The sequence below is a fragment of the Thunnus thynnus genome, chromosome 12, assembly GCF_963924715.1.
Source record: "Thunnus thynnus chromosome 12, fThuThy2.1, whole genome shotgun sequence".
In the NCBI taxonomy this organism is placed as follows: Eukaryota; Metazoa; Chordata; class Actinopteri; order Scombriformes; family Scombridae; genus Thunnus; species Thunnus thynnus.
The window spans coordinates 10164259-10185618 of NC_089528.1; the positions used below are offsets into that span (position 1 = coordinate 10164259).

A 21360-nucleotide genomic window follows, 5' to 3' on the forward strand; every position below is an offset into this window, starting at 1 on the left:
AAATGGAATAAAGTCTCTGGCATCCTATTTTCTCAATCAGCTTCTTACTATGAGAGATGGGCTCTTACATGAACATACTGTTATCTGCTGAAGTTAGAACAGAGATTTCTGTATTTGAGTTTTTATCTTTGTTTTTCTTACTGGTTTTAAGTGGGTGATGGAAAAGGTGATGTCACGCTGGGTTGCTTGATTATGTTTCCAGACCACTAACAAATCTGATCAAACCACACCCATGCAGTCCTGATGAATTAGATTAGCTGGGTTTTTAACCTCAGAATAATAATTAAAGATGTGTTTCCCCAGACTTTAATTTTGATTGTTGCTTTTTTTGTCTTGGATATTTCACATTTTTGTCATTGTTTTCTCATGTTGAGAAATACTTAAGATTTGAAACCATGTTTTCAGGGGTTTTAATCCATAAAACTACACTGAAATTATAGAAACATCAAATTTAATTGCACATAGTGTATGTACAACAAAGCCTTGAACAATATACCACTCACTTGACACAAATGGATCCAGCTGACAAGGATACAGACCTGTCTGTGGCAAGGAAATACAAAACATCAAATGGGAGCCTTTAACTACATAGTTTATTTGCCTCGTACTCCACGTAGTTTGGTTGTCTGGCACTGAAAGCTTGAAGGGCAGTGAGTATCCTGGTCACGTCTGCACTGGACAGTTTGAGTCTGTGGCGGAGAAGACAGGCGAACAGATCCACGTGTGGGGCCCCTGGAGGCGAGAGGCGGTTCACCCTGTAGCGCAGCTCCACCAGCTGCAGCAGGGCCGAGTCCTGTGATCCCTGAGTGTACGGGTAGTCTATCTGCAGAATCAGGTCTTGGATTGCCTCAGGGTCAAAGTGCACGCTGTATCCGAACAGCTGTATGCTGTTCACTTTCATGTAGCCGATGTTGTTGGACGGCTCTGTCGCCTCTAAAGGCTCATAGTACAATGTAGAGTTCTTGTTTCCTCCTGTCACTCCCTCCCTGATACGGCTCCTCAGGTAGAAATGAACTGTCTCAAAAAAGCTCTTCCATCTGTTTCCTAGAGACAACGTCCAGTTATAGCAGTCCAAAGGGATATCCAGCTTGGTCCGCTCCCAGTCCGGGTATCCATGCTGACCTATAGGCATGGTCCAGCTCTCTGAATGGCTGCCCCCAAAGGGATTGACAAATACAGACAATGCCGGCTCCAGAGTGCTGTTCCTGGTGAGGCAAAACTGTAGGGCAAGTCCAAGGAGCATATGAACACGGTTGGACTTCACCCGGTTGCTCTTGAGGGTAAGCAGCATTCGTTTCCTCCAGGACGGGTCGAACCAAGTGTTCACTCGCACGTCATTGCTCACAAACACAGCATGCAGAGCGATGCGCGAGTCGCGCCGCTGAAGCAGGTAGCGCAGCTCCAGGTCCTGCAGGTCTCGGTCACTCTCCAAGCCCAGATAGGGGTCTGTGGGGTCTGGCACAGCAGGTCGGCAGGCTCCCTGGGTCAGAGTGAAGCTGGGGTTGCAGCTGGAGCATCGTGTGCGGTTCTCTGAGGAACAAGACGCACAGCGGGGACCTTCGCCCACGGAGCAGGGAACGAGGCCCTGGCAAGGCGGATGGCTGTAAGGGCAGGAGCAGCTGTGGCTCTCGTCATTGTAAACACCAACATGGTTGTTCTCGCTGCAGTACAAAATGGAGAGGGCGTAGCTCAGCCAGAAGTGCAGAGGCCTGAGAGAGAGACAACAGTTGTGTTAAGACACCTCAGGTTTGGAGATACTACTGTTCACTGCTGTATTGGCTATTACAGGATATCTCTTTTATATTTGTCATTTGTAATCTTTTGCATGATTTGTGATTAGGCAATGAAGGAAAGGATTTGCCAAGGAGATTCATCCTGCCTTTCACAAAAATATATGTGTTGTTTTGATGTGCAGCAAAAACCAAAACTGAGACTTAGCTGGTCTTACACAAGAAAAAAACAGATCAAAATGAATATTTTTATCAACTGAATTTCCCTTCGGAGGTGTAGATGGGTGGTGATTTCACACACAAAAATGCACAACCCCATACATACTCTTAATGTCTCATAGCTCTATCTTTCAAGTGTATACTCCATTATAGATACTTACATTTTGAATAAGAAAATAAATAAGAAAGTGAATAAAAAACAAATGTTTTGTTTCTCAGGGATGTGAAAAATAAAAAGCTGACTTACCAAGTAACCCTAAACCATATTGAATTTATTTTTTACAAGAAGAATGGGTGCGATAAAGGAGTATAATTGGATTGTAAAGACGGGTGACAAATTAAAGGAAAGCATAACAGCATAACAGAGCCACCGGATCCCCTCACTAGAGGGGTTAAGCATTTGGGCCTGTACTGTTCTCTTGGTGCACAACATACATGTACTCGCCCACTTGTCGAGTATATGGTGAAGGATGACTCATCTGACCATATCACTTTTTTCCACATCTCTGTAGACCAGTGTCTATGGTTTATGCACCACTGAACTCTCAAATGTGCATTCATCTTTGTAATGAGAGGTTTATGCACTGGAACCCTACTATAACATCCCTCTCTATGTAACTGTTGACAGACTGTTCTTGCTGACAGTCTCATCACGTCCTGCGTTGACATTCTCAGTCACCTGAGGAAGAGTTGCTCTTCTGTTTTTCCTTACATGTTGCACTAATGCACAAGCATCAAGGTAATCAACTGTATGCTGTCGACCACAATTTCTGACCCTATTTACTGATGTCCTTCCCATAGATCTAAATGCAGATGTCACTTCAGTCACTGTTCCTATTGAAACACCAGCCAGCTGAGCAGTCTTTGTGACTGAAGCTCCTGCCATCTGTGCACCAAAAATGAACCCTCTTTCAAAGTCACTTCTATCTTTTCCTCTTGCTGTCTTGATACAAAATCAGAATCAAGCAGGCCTGCTCAGCATTTTTATATATGCCACAGAGCATGATTGGATCTTCATTGCTTAATTGTACCATGCAGTGCACCTGTGTGGAAGCATCTGCATTTGTTATGTTTCCCCACTCATTTATTCAGGTTTTTCCTTTAATTTGTCACCCCTCTAGATTGAGGAGGCAGTGCCTGCATTTGACTAGTAAGCTGATGGATTGTGTCATGTAGTTAATTTCCCTGCCAGAAATAGCTATCAAGAGTGTTCATGAGAGAGACATAAATCTGACTCACGTTATGACCACAGTGGTCTCTGATAGGCTGCTAGATAGTGCGTCCAGGTGGGAGTGCTGCTGAAACAGCAGCTAAAATTCCTGGACGTGGTTAAAATACACGGATTATTATATGAGCAATTTCTAAACGCAGGATTGATTGCAATGCAGTTTTGGCGCGACAGTGAAACGTGTCTGTTTGGCCAAACATGATCCTGTTCGTCTTTTCCCCGCTGGGACAGAGAAGCAGCTCTGCTCCTGTCAGCACTTTTCACCTCACTCCAAAACTACTTTTCCTCAAGTGTGTTCTAATAAGTACCGTCTCGCTCCGCTGCTTTCTCCCAGCGCCTGGTGCATAAATCATTTTCATAATTATACGTTTTGGGGAGCACCTTGGATTAACAGGCTGTAGTATAAATATTCCTCCCTCTTATTCTGGTCTTGCTTCTTACCTCGGCCTTTGCAGGACTATTTTGGGCTGTTTTCGGCACCTTTTGCTCAGGTTGAAGAGCTTGTTAGCAGTGCGGCGAGCTTTGGTGAAAAGCTGGTTGCTGCTGGTCTCCAGCTGCCTGTAGCGCTGGAGCAGGCTGGCATCCGTCCTCCACAAATGCTCCACGACAGATGTGTTTACAGCGTAATGGGTTGGCAGTTTCCCAACAAAGCTTTGGAACTCCTCTGGTAGGAAGAAGAACATGAATAAGTAAACTCAGCCGGTGGCTATGAGCCGCTGGGTAACAATATTCAAAAAATTGTCTACTCTTCATTGTTTGTCCCAGAAAAGCAAACAGCTCAAGAGAAGAAATAACAGCTACAACAAGCCAGGAAACTATGTTTTGTTATTTAGATTTCTTTGGATGGGGGATTGCTGATCTCATCAGCATGGCAGAGAACAAACCCCTTTCATATTTTGTGCCTGTGCAAAAATATATGTTAATTACCACCTGTTGTCAGCATGCAGCACTGTACACCTTCAAAGCAACTGGTCTCTAATTAGACATGACTGACAATGAAAGCAAAATTGCTGTTTGTGAGGCGGGCTGCCATAGTAAGAGTAATGACTTGTGTCAAACATGACAAAAAAGTGACGTGTTTCTGAAAAGTTTCTTGACACTTTTCGGTGCCGGTGGAAACTTTTTTCAGCTGTGATGTATCTGCATTTCACCTCTCCGTACAAATTATTTGAATACAGGTGCACACATCACAGCAGTGCAATCTTTGTCACTTTCTCTATATGTTCTTTTCAATTCAGAAACACGCTTAATGTAAAATCCAAAAACAGACACATACCAGAGCCCACACAGTATCAAAAAAAAAGTGCTCTACTTTGTGTTGCTTTTATAAAACAGATCAATGCATCTTACCATGATACTATAATGATAAAGTTGTATAACCTCGGCTTTATTTCTTCCAACAGCAGGTTGCTGCAAATATCCATTTAAAATGCTGTTTAAATGCCAGTTGAGGCTAATAATCTCCTCAGCAATAGTATGGTGTGTTTATGGTAATTATAGCACTGTCTCAAAATTAATATAATAAATCATTATTAGGTGCTTGGACTCAGGCCACGCTTTGTGTGATTGCTGGTTCATTCATTTGTGTAGCGGACTATCTGCAGTGCGTAGAGCTGGTGGAAATGACTGTAGAAGCCCTGAATGAAGAAAACACAATGTGCTCTTATACACCAGACCTTTGGGTCGATGTCACCCAATCAATAAAAGAACTCTACAGTGGTGCACGGTTACATTAACCAACCTGGATGATGAGCTTAGTGATGTTCTAACTGTAATGGTGAGGTCATGACATTAATTCATCTTTTTCTTTAGTGAGTCTCAGCTGCACTTTGGCAAGAACAGATGGACTTTTTTAAAAGTCTGTGTGTATTTTCACACACTGCAGCCATGAGCATCTGGAGAGCAACAGAACCATCATTTGATCTGACACTTTGACTGACAGGTTTCTTGATTCAGTGCCTGGCAGTGTTTGACAGCCCAGCATGAATTTAGAACAGAAACAATGTTGTCAGTGTTAGTTCTTAAATCTTAGTTCAAGTTTAGTCTTTTATAGTGAAAAATACCCTGTATCCTGAAGTCCAGAATTTGGAGACCAGCTTCAAAAGCTGAAGTTTCACCTGTCTGGTTTTTTATTTCTAAAAATTCCTGACTCACCAGATTCCTCAAACTCCTGGTGGGTCTGCCTCCAGGCATCTCTGATGCGCAGCAGGTTGTTTTCCAGAGTGTCCAGGTCTGTGTGAGGACAGTTGCACTGAGGGAAGTCCACGCTACACTCACACCAGCAGTCATTGTTTTGGCACACAAACTGACCCTCAGATTTACAGCCAATGTAGTTAAGAGCAGCCTGAATGAACCGGTTCTGCAAGTAGCCTGGGAGGATGACCTGCAGCCCTGTGGAGCGTGACAGACAGGATGTAGATGGGCTGGTTTCAAGTGAAAAATTGTTAAAAATACATTTTAAAAGAGGAAAATTATTATACTAGTCTTACAAACATCACAGATGATATTCTCAACAAATCCCATGTAAAGACCCAAACCAACAATGAACTGATCCTACTAACAAGTACCGTCAGTGTAGACCACGCCTAATATGGCCTACTCCTCTGTGCCATAGAGCTCCAAAAACTATTTAAACACATCAGTGAGCCACACTGTTGCATTGGGTGACATGTTCCTTCATTAGGATTAACATGGGCACTATAGTTTATTTTGAGTCGATTCCACATACACCATCCTGCTGCCAGAAATACTCACTATAATGCAACAAATGTGTCTGAAAATAGTCCCCAACAAATGCACTATTTCCTCCTGTTTGAGTAACATTTGCTGAAACCTACAGCTGTTTTAGGAAACAACTTAGATTTTAAAAGAATGAAACCATATAAGAATTATTTTAATAGTGAACAAATGACTTGAGGCTGAGTATGTACGTTGGATAGAATTGAGAGAAAAACTCACACATTTCTGTGATTAGATTAGTTTCAGATGTATATCTTAAAGACCAACCAAAATAAAAAAACAAAACGAAAAAAAACAACAAATTTTCTATAAATCTTTGTCAATCTCAACAGCCTGTTATGAGAAGTACAGAGATTGGACACCACAAAAACACAGCGATCTACTTATGAGTTCGGGAGCATCATGTTACCTTGTAGTTGAACCTTGTTCTCTGGACTGTGAACCAGTACAGAGCTGACTGTGTCCAGATTGTCATAGTTGCTGCATCCGAGAGGCCCAGTTCTGGTTTCAGTCACCTGCAAAAATATAGAGAAAACATGAATCTTCTGTGTTGTGATTGTGTCTTTTTTTGTCCTTCTATTATGTAGGTTTAGTGGTAGTTGTCAGAAAGTTGAGTTGGCTGTGTCTTCTCTTGAGTTTTGATGTTTTTCCCTGACATTAAATACAGAGAACAGACAGTGGATAATCTTAGTGTAGTCACATCACTTTGACATGTCCTGCATATATTGACACATTCTGTTTGTATGTTTTTTTTTTTAAAGAAGGTCAAAAGAACATAAAAAGCCTCTTCAAAGGCCCTCCATGCCTCAAATGAATTTTGAATGCAATGAGTCACTGTGAAGTAATACTGAAAAGGTCTTCAATTAGAAAGCTTTCTGTCCTCAGACAGAATAATTTGTTCTGATCTGAGAGAAGAAATCAACTTCCCTCTGACTGAAAACTGATTCACTTCTCTGCTTACATAATTTCCAACAGTAATTCATCTTGATGTTAAAAGTTAGAAATTCCAAAGGGCTGAAACACAAAAACACATAACTTACAGCGTATTACCATAAATTTATGCTCAAAATCCATCCTAACATTTCTCACTGGATCCCCAATACCATATGTGATTTTAATTAATGGCCATGTAGTGCAGGTGCTGCTTTACATGCCCCATAAAATGTAGTATCCATCTCCCTCTCCCTCTCTTCCTCTGATCTTCAATCTACCAGAACTCCACACGCTGCAAAGTGGCAAATGAATGGAAGTCAGCCTGGCTGGAAATGAATGGAATGATATCTCTAATCCATCAAGCTGATGCATAACCATAAGAACACATTCTCAGTTCGGGAGGGCACTTGTCTTCATCAGTGGCTACTCACTTTAGCATCTACGTTTGCCCCTCAGGCTGATTAATGTGTACACTCTAATAGCCACTTCAGATGATAAAATGGATGATTGGTGTTTTATAGTTCAGGACGCACAACTGCTGCTCTGTTCTGCTTCCTCACTCTCCTGTTTAAAGCTTCCCACTGGGGAGTCGATGTTGGGGAGCAGATATAAACCTTGTATCTTGCAGTATTGTTCTCTACTGCTTGAAAACAGTCAGTCCATTTGTCTATAATGAATTTGACCGTCACACTGTAAAAGTTATAAGACTAAACATCAAATGAAAAGCTTGTTCCCAATTCCCTTTGCACACATGTGTTTTCTGTGATAATAAACTACATGCTGAAGAGAGATAAAACAAAAAGGAGAGACAGATTTGACAGTCTTGCAGAACCCCTGCAGTCACAATAGGTAAATTCCTCTTGTCAGGCCAACTCTGTAAATAAGCATTTGTACTTAATCCTACCTGATTAAATATGTTATGGAAATAAATACCCTGAGCTGGCATTAAGGGATTTGCAAGTGCTTGTTATCTGCAGGTTGAGCTACATAAGTGTCATGAATTAAAACTTTGCTCTATACATGCATGTCAGTGGTGGAAAGTAACAGTAAGTAAAGTACTAGAGGTATTTCCATTTGACTTTTCTCTGTTACATTTATTTAAAAGCTCACAAAATATAGTGGATTGTTATAAAACCCACTGTGTGTTACCTGCCCGGTGTGTCGGTTTAAGTGGTGGTTGAATTAACTGGTGATGGAGGCAGATGTTTTGCAAGTGTGGCTTTTGAGGACCCCATGTTGACTGAAACCAGGAAATAAACATTCCGATTACTTTGCTTCTCTATCACATTAATTTGTAGGTGTCTTTTGAGACATTAATTTTGGTGTTGACAGAAGTACATGAAAATATTAGACCTCTTCACTACAAATTTTTTTTCATTTTTATTTGCTGTCTGGTCACATAAAACAACCCATGCTGGAGTTGAACTGCTGATCGCTACAACTATAAGGTTTCTGCTGATGCCTTCCCAACTAACACTATGCCACAGAGACATTGAGGAAAGAGAGGAGACAGTCACATAAACACTTCACAATTATAAAACCTGAATGCACCTAAATGTGATTGAATTGTGTAACTATTTATTGAAGCCATACAATATCAAGCGTTACTATATTTTCTAAAAATACTGGCTGCATTTTCTACCTTGTGTCATTTAGACCACAACAAAATCAAATCCTTAACACAGGCAACATGCCAGCTGTGGTGTAGAAAAACATTAATGGTGGTCCAACTGGAGTTTGAATTAACTTATAATATTCCCTTGCGTGATGTGCTGAATAGTGTAAGCATTGTGATGAGAGAGATAAATGTCTGTAGCCTTTAATATAAAACATGATCGATGGTACATCTAGGCGTAATGCTATCACAACTTGCCACAGCTAAAACAGCTAGCAGCAAACTCCACACACGCATTCAAGCTTAACAGCTCAGACTGTATGTTTCACTTATATGCTGTATGAAAGTATAAACAGTTATCAAGTCGACTTGACATCAGATTAATGATGAAATATATGACTGGCGACAGGAACACTTTGAAAACGACTTAACGTTGCTGATGTTTGCAGTGTTTTGAACAGGCATTGACACAGTCACCTACCACAGCCTGATGCAGGGGAATATCACCAGTTAATTCAACAACCAGTTAAACCGACACACTGGCACCAAACGATGGGCATAGAAAGTTAGTGATAATAGTGGAGCATTTAGCAGGCGGATATTTCCATCCGGGATTGGTGGAAACCAAAACAGAGCTAGACTGAATATTGGACTTATATTCATCAAGTGGAGACAAATTAAACTCTAAAATAAACGCTAATGTTGCTCTGTGTGTACTGGATGTATAAATAAGCAGTTGTTTGCCTTCACCTTTATATCACCTTTATCAGTTGATGATAATGTCAGCTTGTTGTGCTGCTCCCAAGTGGCCACAAAAATCAATTAATGCAGGTGTAATTACATTTTGTTGCTAATACTTCTGTAATTTTACTAAAAGGAATAGTTTGGCATTATGGAAAATACGCTTATTCTATTTCTGGCATAGTTAGTTATAGTTAGTTAGCTGAACAATTACAAAATCCGTCTATCAGTGCCTCTAAAGCTCACTAATTAACATGTTATATCTCATTTGTTCAATCCTAACAAAAACTGACATGTAAAAAAAGATTAACTGTCTTACAGGGGGTTTATGTGCTGAACCATTTCTTGGCTCTGAGCAGCTGCCAGGCAAACAGTGAATTGTCATTTTTAATTTTCAGTTTTTATACGGACTGAACAAATGAATTTACTGGTTTATTAGCAAGCTTTAGAAGTGTCGTTACCTCTAAAGCTGAATATGCTTACAGTATCTTCATATTTAGTGTACAGACATGAGAGTAATATAAATCTTCCCATTTAACTCTCCACCAGAACACAAATAAACATATTTCCCAAAATATAACATTTCGAATGCAAGACTTTTACTTGTAATGGAGTATTGTTTGTATGTGGTAGTGCTACTTTTATCTAGGTAAATGATCTGAGTACTCCTTCCACCACTGATCTCAGTCAGTAAAAACAATAAATACAGAAATATACATGCATGTATGTATCTATTTACTGATCAAGACTGAAATGATTTTTGTCACCTGAAGACTGAACAAGTCACTCATACATGTTCAGTAACTTCAGCTGAACCAAAAGCCAGTCCAACTAAATGCACAATCTGCAACAATCTGGAGGCTAACAAACCACAAGCCAGATGGACAACACAGCTGTCTTTAGGTGGTGAGTATGTGGTTCATCTTCCAACAGACTGCTGGTGTATTTGCAGTTTTCTAGACTTCCACGTACCCGTATGGCAGTGGATGCGATCTGGAGGTGGTGCAGCCTGCGCAGGGTGCTTTCTCTGTCGGTGAAGTAGGAAGCTGCCAGCTGGTGGAGGGCCTCCAGGGTCACTGGCCCGGTAGTACTGGAGTTCCTGTTGCTGCTACGGCTGCCCTCCGCCCCCGAGGGCGAAGACTCCTGGCTGAGCTTCCTCTTGTCCACAAATATAGTCAAAGACTCCTCCCCTGGTGGCAGTCAGGCAGAGCGAGCAAGAGCTTCATTAGCTCTGACAGAGCAGCACTAATCACCTTTCATTAGTATCTTTTCAGATCAGATAGAAAAGTGCAGTAGTGATTAAGTGCTGTGGGGGAACTGATGGTTTGGATGATTGGGGGAAAAGGCACAGACAAGGTCTCTGCATCTATTAAACTCCTCAGGAACAGAGAGCTAATTCAAGATCATTGATCAAGTTCCCTTAATTATTTTAATTATCTTAATTATACTGGACAAAAATTACGTGAAAAACAAAACAGATCTTAGCACTCCTTTTCTAGGAGACGTAATTTCTACATGCAGAATCATTTCTAACAATTACAATTATTACATGACTAATATAAAAAGCAGCATGGCAAAGAGTTGCAAAACCATCAAAGCAGCAGAGACGACTGTTCGAGACCACTGCTCGCTTCCCGTTTCAACTGACGTCGGGACATTTGCAGTCGTTTTTCTGGCAACAAAACCCATTATTTTAACCCAAACCATGATCTTTCCGTAACCCTAACCAAGTGGTTTTTGTGCCTAAACCTAACCAGACCTTAACCACAGCGTTGTCACAACATAAAACATAATTATTCAACTAATAATGGGCGCTTTTAATGCGATTTTAAATGACATGCAAAAAGCAATTGAAAAATAGAGTTTCAACATATCTGTGGTTTGCAGAAACGTACAATGCCAATGTTTTATTTTGGTGACTGGGTTGGTTTGATCTGTTAAATCTTACCCTTGAAAACTCTTGAATATACTCCAAGAGTGTTTTTGTATGAAGAAATGTGTGATTTACTTTTATTTCAGCTTGCCTCATCGACTTCTATTGTAATAGTTGGTGTTTCACATTTCTCAAAATCCCTTTCAGCACGTCCAAGAGAACAAGTGTAAATTCGTTCAGCTCAGTTATTATATTTGCAGGTGTAAAAAGCAAAAGCAACAACATAGTGTCCAACCTGTGACTAACAGATCATGATGAATCCATTTATTTCTCAAAAGGCTAAACTTCTAGGAAAATACAGCCAGTGTGTGTGAGATTTCAGTCAAAAGACAAACATTTTTGAATTTTGAGAGGAGGATGTAATCTGAAGTACAGAGCATGTTGACAGTAGATATTCCTTCATGAAAAAAATTCATATTTAAACAACCTGTCACAGCCATTTTCTATACACGTCTGTGGACATGTCTCAGAGGCCCTCTGCTCCCACTGACACTTCACTATGGAGCGTCGCTCTGTGCTTGCAGCTGCAATTGTACAAATATAGGGATAAACAATATGTCCAGACAAATACCTGAAATATTTTGTAGAAATAAGACATCAGTCATGCAGGGAATCAAATTTCCGCTCTTCCTCCTTTCATTCCACATATAATTTGGTTTCAACAACAAAACTCCTGCTAAAGAAATGTTAAGTTCATTCTACCAATCCAAAGCTACCGAGTTTGAACACCAGAATAAATATCGAAGAAAGGACATCTGAAGAGTGGCTGCAACTCGAGCCTGAAGCCAATGCAGAAGTACCTGAAAGTACAATGCCACTGGGTGACATCACACCTTGCTCCATCCATCTTTATACACATTCTATGCTGCAACCGTTGCTGAAGCCAATTGTGTGTCATTTTATTTTTGCTTGTGGCTAATTTAATTTTTGTCAGCTAGCCAGACAGCTGTGTTATGATGGTGTTCCATTACGAAAGGCACAAGTCCTCTACGCTAAACGATAGAATCCTTCATTTGTCACCACCTTCCAAAACAATACATATGTTTTCTGATCTGATGCCTTTATCGGCGTTCAAAAAACCTTTACATATGAAGGTACCAAAACCTGGAAATGAACAGCAGTCTCTTGTGTCCTTGCCACACTCTTTGTGGACTCATCCAATAACCCTGATCTTCTTTCTACAGTTTTGCAGCTTGTCACTCTACTCCCGTTTTTGTCCCTGACAAACAGGAGTCATCACTCAAATAGCTACTAGAGGTAATTTGCCAATCAAGCATAAACATTTCCTGTTCAAGACTTCTGGCTGTAACAGACATCTTCTTCCGTCTGTGTCACCTCTATCACCTACAAGATCAGCTACAGTCATTCAAGGTCATAAAAAATTATTCCATGTGATTGCTTATTCCATGTGTACTCAAAATGTCTGCATTACACTGTGGTCCACTGAGTCCACTCTCAGAGGGGACAATTGTATATTTGTCTTTTCTATGATGGATTATTGCCTGAGAGATTTTTAAACATTGGTATGAAATGGTGAGACAATAAAGAACTGCTTTGTCTTCAGTTTTGAGATACTGACAGCCAAACCGTATGTTTGCTGTTGATTTTTGGCCAGTTACTGTATTTGTAAGGATAAGATAAAAGCAAACCAAACATCAGAATAATCCTGGATTGCTAGGTACATCGCCAATGTTTCAACAAAATTTGCATTTGGATAATTCCTTCATATCTGTGTTATTTACTTACAGCAGACAGTTTTCAAACCCGCACTTTCACTTATTCTAATAAAGTATGCTTTATGATAATGATTTTTTAAAGAAAAAGAAGATAAGCCAATCATATATACAGTAAATGACAGGTTTGTACAGCAGTGATGATGCTCCGTTTGGGGAACCATACTGTTTTGATGGACAAACAAAAATATCAAATCTTTCTTTCACTTCCCTCTCCAATTTATTTTTGTACACTAAACCAGAACGATTTGATGTTTTTTTCTGAGCCAAAAACACTGATCCAGAAAAATTATTATATGCTTTGTTGTTTAGAAAGCAACAGACGGTAAAATTGGTGCCCCATATGCTGAAAAATAAAATCACATTAGAGCCTTTGTGAATGAAGCTCGCTTTGAAGCTCTGCATTCTCGACTGTACCTCCCAGAGCGGCGGAGAGGAGGAGGTGGGTGCCATATTTCTTGATTAGACTCTCTGTAATCATCTGGAGGGTTGGCCGCCTCCCCAGCTGGCGGATGGTGTGCATGAAGTCGGGGTCGAGGGGCAGAGCCAGGCCGCCGCTGCCACCGTCTCGTTTCTCCACCGCCAGGCTGTTGACCTTCCATCGACCAAACTCCCTGGAAACACAATAACACACACATACACACACACAGACATTTGCTCACTTGGCCGTGCCCTTTAGTGGTGCATACAGTGAGGCCCCAGGCTGCGGTTTAACAAGCAAAGCATTAGGTTTGATTACATTCATTGTGGCACTTTTAGATTTTCACTTACACTTTTTCTCTGGGAATTACCTTAAGTGTATTTTATAGGTCAGTAGTAACGCCAACTACCATGGTTTGAGGCTGAGGCCAATGCGGAAGTACCTTAAAGTGCAATGCCACTGACAGTCCCTAGATGCTGGCCCCAAAAAATCCCTGGCTCCAATGGACTCCCATTCAAAAAACATCAATTTCTCTCTAGAAATACTAAGTCAGTCATTATTTTCAATAAGTGATTATGGTCTCATACGCTAAATTCAGGCCCTCTAATAAGTGTGCTGGTGGTCATTTTGGAAATTATTGCTTCATTAATAAGATTTGAAGACTTATAGTAGCTTTGATGTCTGCTGTGTGGGTGTTGATTCACAGCTGTGACAGTTTGCTCACCCGCTGCTCGCCCCAGCTCTGGTTCTTGTACTGAGTCGGACTATTGTTGCAATGTTTCAGTAAATTTAATGTAACTCGATTGCAATACTTGCCTTGTTAGCACAATTTAGCTGTAGCTAAAGCCCAAGTGCGCACTTCAAACTGGCTCCAATGCATACCAATGGATGACATCACACCTCGCTACGTCCATCTTTATATACAGACTATGGTTGTTATCATCCTTTTTTGTCTACCAAATCCCCACAGCTTTTTCAGATGAGCTCAAGTACACCATCATGACATATTCAAAATGTGTTCATTTTAAATTAATTTGGAACTTTCGTGTTTTGGTTATTTAACACAAAAGTGGACACTTACTATAATTCTGTTATTCAAGACATAGTTGTGCTGTGTGGAATTGTCGCTGGTTTGATCTCATTTTCTTCTATCAGTGGGTTCAGTGAAGTTTGCATTTGTACTACTACAGTATCACTTTGGATTTGTGGAAACTGAACATTTCAACCATTTAACCTTTCCATTTCGACATCTCCCCTTGCTTGCTAACTGGTTTACATGCACTATCAATCACAGCTAAAGACTCATAGCTACCATTGAGGACACTGAGGTCACATCTTCTGTAATTTTTCTGAGAATGTGAAGGTTTATGGAAATCAAAGAGGAGTTTACATTCTACAGTTAAAAACATACACATTTCTTTGGACTGATTCAAGAACTTTTCCACTAAATATTTTATTCCTGGCATCGTAGAGAGGGCTTTCAAACAGCATGTCCATGTAGGAAAATAAAATGTATTGTTTTAATAGGTCTGCAATTTCCTGGTGATTTTCACTGGATGTTTCCTGGAGAGAAAATAGGGGAAATACAAAGTTCTGAGACAGTAATTTTAGTTTTTTGGGACATACATGGGTATGCTTATTTCCTTTTTTAACAAAAGCTATATGAGAAGACCTTTATGTCTGTACCGTAAGCATGATGATAAAGGCAGCAACCACTTAGCAAAAAGACTGGATATGTGTGGGATTAGACAACCTATGACCTCAGAATTTCTAAAATATTGACCATGGCTTTGATATCATCACAGCACCTCTTCAAATGTGTGGTTGGTTGGAAAGATAACTGTGCAGTCGTAGCTGTCATAGCTGGAGGGTTATTGGTAAATGTGACGGTAAATATACTAATGGTCCGCATCACACCAATTTTTAATCATATTTGGGTGTTTATTTTCCTCCTCAACACAAATATGTGGATATTTAAATATATATACTCCACAATCTTTCCACACATCCTCTGGAAACTGCAGAGGTATCCCCTGGGATACAAGTATCCCAGGTTGGGAATAGCTGTTACACTGTAGGGCCTACTGTTGTCTGCACAAGCTTGTCACAGCTTTAAATAACTCCTGCATGTGTAAAACACAACTTACTCTGATGTAAAGCTGCAACTCAAACAGCAACAGAACAACACAACACTAAAATAATGTCTGACATCATCAGCTGCCATCATTTATTACCTCGTGCCCTTTGAACAAACATCTTGGTGAACTTAGTTATTCACAAACCGACTGGGACATACCGCCACTGTCCCTCTGTTTCTCCCTCTGTTCATAGCATCAGCTAATGTCTACCTCTTCCACAGTGCTGCCTACTGCTCTGTGTACCTCCCTCTCCTTCTGGGAGGCAATCAAATCACTGCCATGAGAAAAATAATCGGCAGAGAAATAATTGGGGAACCGGGACACTGTGGAGTGTGTCATTACAGCCAATCATAATAACTAGGGGACAGGCTGAGTGTCTGTCCCTGGTGGACAGATGGGCGTTGTAGATCCAGCCCGGGGTTTAGCCTACAGCTATTCCATCAGCATGCACATTATGGCTAACAGAGGGCAGTTTGCTGTAAGAATGTAATCAGATATCTAAACATGAAGGATTACTGTATGTACTGTAACAATCAATAGTGATGAAAACCACTCCTTGCAGGGGAAATGACTGTAAAAGGAGCAGACTTGGAGAGCGAATGGACAGCTTAATCGCATGTTGCTGTATGACTGACAACATGAGATGATAGTGGTGTTTCTGCCATTACAGAGGTCACAAGGGTAGAACAGTAGTTTAGACCCCCATGCTTGACACATAGAAAAATATGGAACATCTGCAACTCTGTGGGGACTTTGTGTAAAATATATTTGTGAAATATTTCGAAGAATAAATGCCTCCAGTGTTTGCACATCTTTTTTTCCCCTTATATTATCTCTACAAGACATTAAATACAAATGAAGAACAGGAACTGACGACTGGTTCAAGTATACTCTCCTGTCAGTTATCATCTTAATACAGCAGGTATCTTTTTAACCTTGGTTGGGCCTTATTTTGGACTTATCCTTAAAATCCTTAATCCCTAATCCTTAAAACAGCCTCCAGGTTAGAAATGTGAGCAGGCAGTTTATAGGTCGCAGGATCGACTGCTTCAGGCTGAAAGACCTTTCAGTTACCTTTGAGATGTCAGCCAGCCAATACAGATGGTGGCCACCCTCGACAGTCCAAGCTGTCCGCCTCTTTGTCACTTTCAATGATTTTCATTATTTAAGGCACAGGTTTGGAAAAGAAAAGGGCTCAAGTCAGGGGACTGGGATATTTATGCAGTATTTCTATTGAAAAAAATGCAAGTGTCTCTGAGAGATAAACACCATAGCCTAAAAGATTCCTGAGAAGAGATAATGGATCACTTGATTTATACACTAGATGCACACCATAAAGTATTTTTCACTTTAGTAAAGCCTTTGAAATATCCAGCACAGAAAGGAATCATAGTGGGCCTGAAGCATCGACAACCATACCACAGAGACTGCAGGTACAGTGACAAAATATAAACAGACAATGACTAGTAAACATAATTGCCAATATGTCTAATTTGTCATATTGTATTGGCATAACTTCAAACACTGAAAGATGTAGTGATTGAATGTATCAATCGATATACTACCAGATGCAACATAGCAACAAACAGGAATTTATTGCAAGCCGTTAGACTACTTGTGAGGAAGGTTTAGACAAAAATGCAGCTCAGGGACCACATGGTGTCATGAGATTCAGGAACTCTTGCTGCAGAGGTCATTTTGAAACAAGACAAGAGACTGAAATAAAAAAAAAGTATGATACACACCTAGACGCAATTATTCAGATGACTGATCAGTTTTCAGTCAGAATACTAACGACAGGAGCAAAGGGCGAATTTTGTATCGCTACAGTAGTTCTTCAGATTTGCTCATCAGCAGTTGCATCTAATTCAGTGCAGGTGTGATAGCCTGTGAGGGCAATCCTGAGAGTGCGCAGTTTTTCATACCAAACACTACAGCAGCTGCTGTCACTGATTAGTTCCTCTCTGGCTCAAAGTGCTCATCAGAGAAATTATCCAGTGGCATGTTGGGTGAAATGAGAACCTGCAAACACTCACAGCCCACATCCCTGAAAAATATACAATAAATACCGTGCGGTATCATGCATAAAAACTTCACATACAATACATAGAGTAGAATACACACACACACATGTAAAGAGTTCCTTATCTGTCTCACCTGTAGATCTTGTATCTGGTGCTGAAGCCCTGCTGGTGCCTCTCCGCAGCCTCTGTGAACTCCAGGGACTGGTGGAAGGGCCCTTTATCCGACAGCAGCCAGTCCAGGGAGCCGGAGGCGCCGTCGCCTTGTCCGGCGGCGGCTGCGGCCCTGGAGGTCCAGCAGCAGAGCCAGAGGCTGATAGCTGCCCCCTCCCATAGTAGAGACAGCCGCTTATGACTGATTCTCTGACAGCTCATGCTTCACCCAGCGACACCTCATTCTCTCTGGACTGGTAGGAGGACAGAGCAGTGAGACACTTTTACAGTTTCGCACATTTTTGGATGAAAGAGTCATGCGTCGCGCTAATTTGGAGGGTGAAAATGTACCTTTTTTTGTTTTGCACTCCAGAGTTAAATAGACTAAACGCACATTAAAATGTTATATTAGATTGAAAAAGACACTTACCTGATTTTGCAACTGGGACCAAACGATGCGCTTTCAAGATTACGTGAACTCTTCCGATATTGTGAGACTTGCGATTAAAACCTTTCCTGTCCAGTGATCCGACAAAATCCATTAATTCGTGACGAGTCTTTTCTTTCTACTCCACTCCAACTTGATTTTGCGCTCTCGCACAACTTTATCTCAACACACAATCCTCCAGCATCCCTGCATCCATCCGCTCCTCGGTGAGAAGTTGCAGCAGTGGAGGCACGAGCACAGAGGAGTTCATTCTCAGGTTGTCCGCGCGGTCTCAAATATTTCCAGAGGTTGAATGCAAAATATAGATTTCTCCATCCTCAGTGAAGCCCTTCTGATGCACTGTATGCTCCTTAAAGTTGCTGTGTTTTTCCCCTGCTCTAAATTCTTGATAAAATGTTGCGTGTATGCTGCTGCTGCAGCTGTTGTTCCCCCCCTCTACCGTGTGCGCTGGTGAATGAATGAGCCGCTGCTTCAACACAGAGAGCTTTTCTTCCCCCCCCCCCCCTTTTTTTTCCAAGTGAGATAGCAAGAGGGCGACCAAGTGCATCGTGATGAAGGTAATATATACAGTCTGAGTGTTCTCAAGTTTTGAGGACAGCAGGGTGATGAGGATGGTGATGATGGCGCACCAGGGCTGCTTCCATCATTCACCATTAGCCTACCTTCACATAATTCCTCCTCATTATTCGCCATGGCAGCGTGTTCCTCTCTCTGTGACATTAAAAGTGTTCAAAGGGGCTTGGTAATAGGCTAATTTCAGTGTTTTTTCCCCTTTTATTGTCCTGTGCCACGGTTTCAGAGCTTGGAGCTTGCATGACTAAACGGCCCACACTGACCTTTCTTATGATGAAATGCACATTGCTGGATTTACCAGTGAGAGTAATTGCAGGCCATTATTAGAAAAACAGGTTTCTTGGGCGATGTGATTCAAGCACATGAGTGCGCTCAGTTTGCCACCTTCAAGCACAATAATTTGCACAAAAATATGCTTCCCCGTCTTAAAAGGATGCCAAAAGTCACAATTATGCAAAAGAAGTGTTTGACCTGGGTGAGTAGTGTTAAAATGGGACACGTTCTGAAAAATTGCATCCTGGAACAATTAACTGAATCATCCCAGTGTCTTAGCTCCCAACTCTATACAATGCTATAAATATTAACCCCCTTACGACAATATACAGAAGAAAAAATAAAGAATAATTGTACACAGAATCGATTACTCCTTTTACAGGTGCTACTGGCAAAATGGGAGTGGATAAGTAATTTCAGCATTTTAATGTCTTCAAATAACCATATAATGAAAATACAACCACACAATTGGGATACTTATGTGAAACAATTAAAAAAAAATAAAAATAAAAATAAAAATATTTGTAAATTTAATATTGATTTATAATAAAAATACATACATGTTAGGAGAGGAAGTAAAATAGGTAGGTATAGCTAGCTAGCACTTTTATTGGTGTGGCAATATTTTCTAAGTAGGCTAGCTAAAACACAGCTATGCTAGCTTTTCTTAGCTTAGGTTGAGCAAGCTAGCTGATAACATGTTTAAGATAAATTATATTTTATCCAGTTTAGAAAATTGATTTCTTTCAAGACAGCATGTATTTTGTGATCCTCAAAAACATTTTTTCCTATCAAAATGACTTAGAACAGTGTCTCATTTTGACAGTAACAGGTTGTCCCATTTAGGCATTTGGCAAAATGGGACATTATCAAAATTTACATTTTTCAAAAGGGTGAAAGGAGTATAGAATTGATTCATAGTAATTTTGATACACAATTACATCCCATTACAAAATATATTGAAATGAAACAGAATATTTGTTTTTAGATTTTATTTCACTTACCGTTGTGATTCTGGAATCAAGTGTCACTGCACGTGATTTCACGCCCACTTATATGACGTCATATCCATGGGACCTTCCTTATCCTTTTCAGCAATGCATTGGTTTTAGGTTACTTTGTGTATTCATTGAAAAGATTAACTGTCCCAATTTGCTAGGTGTTCCAATTTAACAATACTCACCCAAATAAACTGTGAGTGCTCCAAACATTTTTAGTGTGAATTCTCTTTACTATAGTGGCGTTTTTTTAAGGCAGTGATGTGTGAGACAGATGTAGGAATAGTTGCTGATTTGGATTCAACCCCCCCGGCCCCCCGCCTTCCTTGCAGCAAAATCACAGCTACCCTACTTGACACACAGTTGACGAATCTTCAGACATGTGAAAGCTGAAAGAGGAAAGTTAGCTGCCACAAGCCTTCAAATTAAGAAGGAGGAGATAGCTGGGACGTAGTTCTGTGTGTGTGTCTTTGTGTGGCGGGATGGGGGTCGACAGGTATAGCAGATGAATCTCTAATTAGACTCTTGTGTCTGGTCTTCAGAGACTACAACAATGAAAAAAGCTAAATTCCCGAGCAGAAGTTGTTTGATGTTGACTCCATTATACTTTATGTTTGCCAGGAGAGCGCTTTGTTACGCTCTTTCAAGTCATCTTGTCACTATGCTCGTCATTCACACTGAAAACCTGATTGACAAAGGCCTCCCTGTGTTAAATGGGCTGTGAGGAGAGTGTCTGTTATCCATGATTGGTTGAATCAATAGTCTGCCTCCATCGATTGCTTTTTTGCTTTAATGTTATTTGGCAAGCACCTCTAAGGATGCCAGGGAACGTTTTTCTTTTTTTTTTTCTTTTTCAAGCTCAAATTAAGGCAGTCAATTCAATAATGAGGGTCACGTCTTCAAAACCTTAATAGCTGTAGTCACTGTCATTGCTGCTGACAGATGTCTGGACCATCTCTATCAGCTGAAACAACTCACTTTGAAATGTAATGCAGGAATTTAATGCAGGAAGCAGTTTTTCTTGTAATCTTCCAACAAGAGGATTTGCATCCCCAGGTAGCTGATCTTGGCATTTGGGACATCTGTAATGATAGGAAAGCCTGCGTTTGCGTGTGCAACAAAAGGAACGCATTAAATATTCCAACTTGTAATTTGTGTGGAGAAAGGAAAGACGAAATGAAGGAGGCTAAATGAGCTTTTCCCTCTGGGCTGCAGACTGTTATAGTCTCTTGAAATCTGGGTCTTTGTTGTCTGTGTGTGCTGTAATTGAAAAGTTCCACCCCCACCTCCCCTCCTCCCCACCCTGTTTCGTTCTTCCTTTGCTTTCCTCACACTCGCTCTATCCTTGCAGTTTCCTCATCTGACATCCCTAAATTCCCTTCCACCACCCTAACCAAGCAGCCTCTCTTCTCTCTCCTCCACACCCCACTCTTTCAGCGTCTTTGCCTCTTCTCTCTATTTGAA

At 40.8% G+C, this 21360-nt stretch overlaps 1 protein-coding gene across 1 annotated transcript; it reads right to left on the minus strand.

Moving 5' to 3' along the window:
• Nucleotides 1-434: 434 nt before the first annotated feature.
• Nucleotides 435-21150, minus strand: LOC137193869 (BMP/retinoic acid-inducible neural-specific protein 3-like). Its single transcript, XM_067605290.1, has 8 exons — nt 18035-21150; nt 17588-17858; nt 13289-13485; nt 10178-10395; nt 6326-6431; nt 5332-5568; nt 3619-3841; nt 435-1709 (listed from the first exon to the last, which is right to left on the minus strand). Exons 2-8 carry the CDS (start codon nt 17824-17826, stop codon nt 581-583), a joined length of 2349 nt encoding a protein of 782 aa, XP_067461391.1. The 5' UTR covers nt 17827-17858; nt 18035-21150; the 3' UTR covers nt 435-580.
• Nucleotides 21151-21360: the final 210 nt, after the last annotated feature.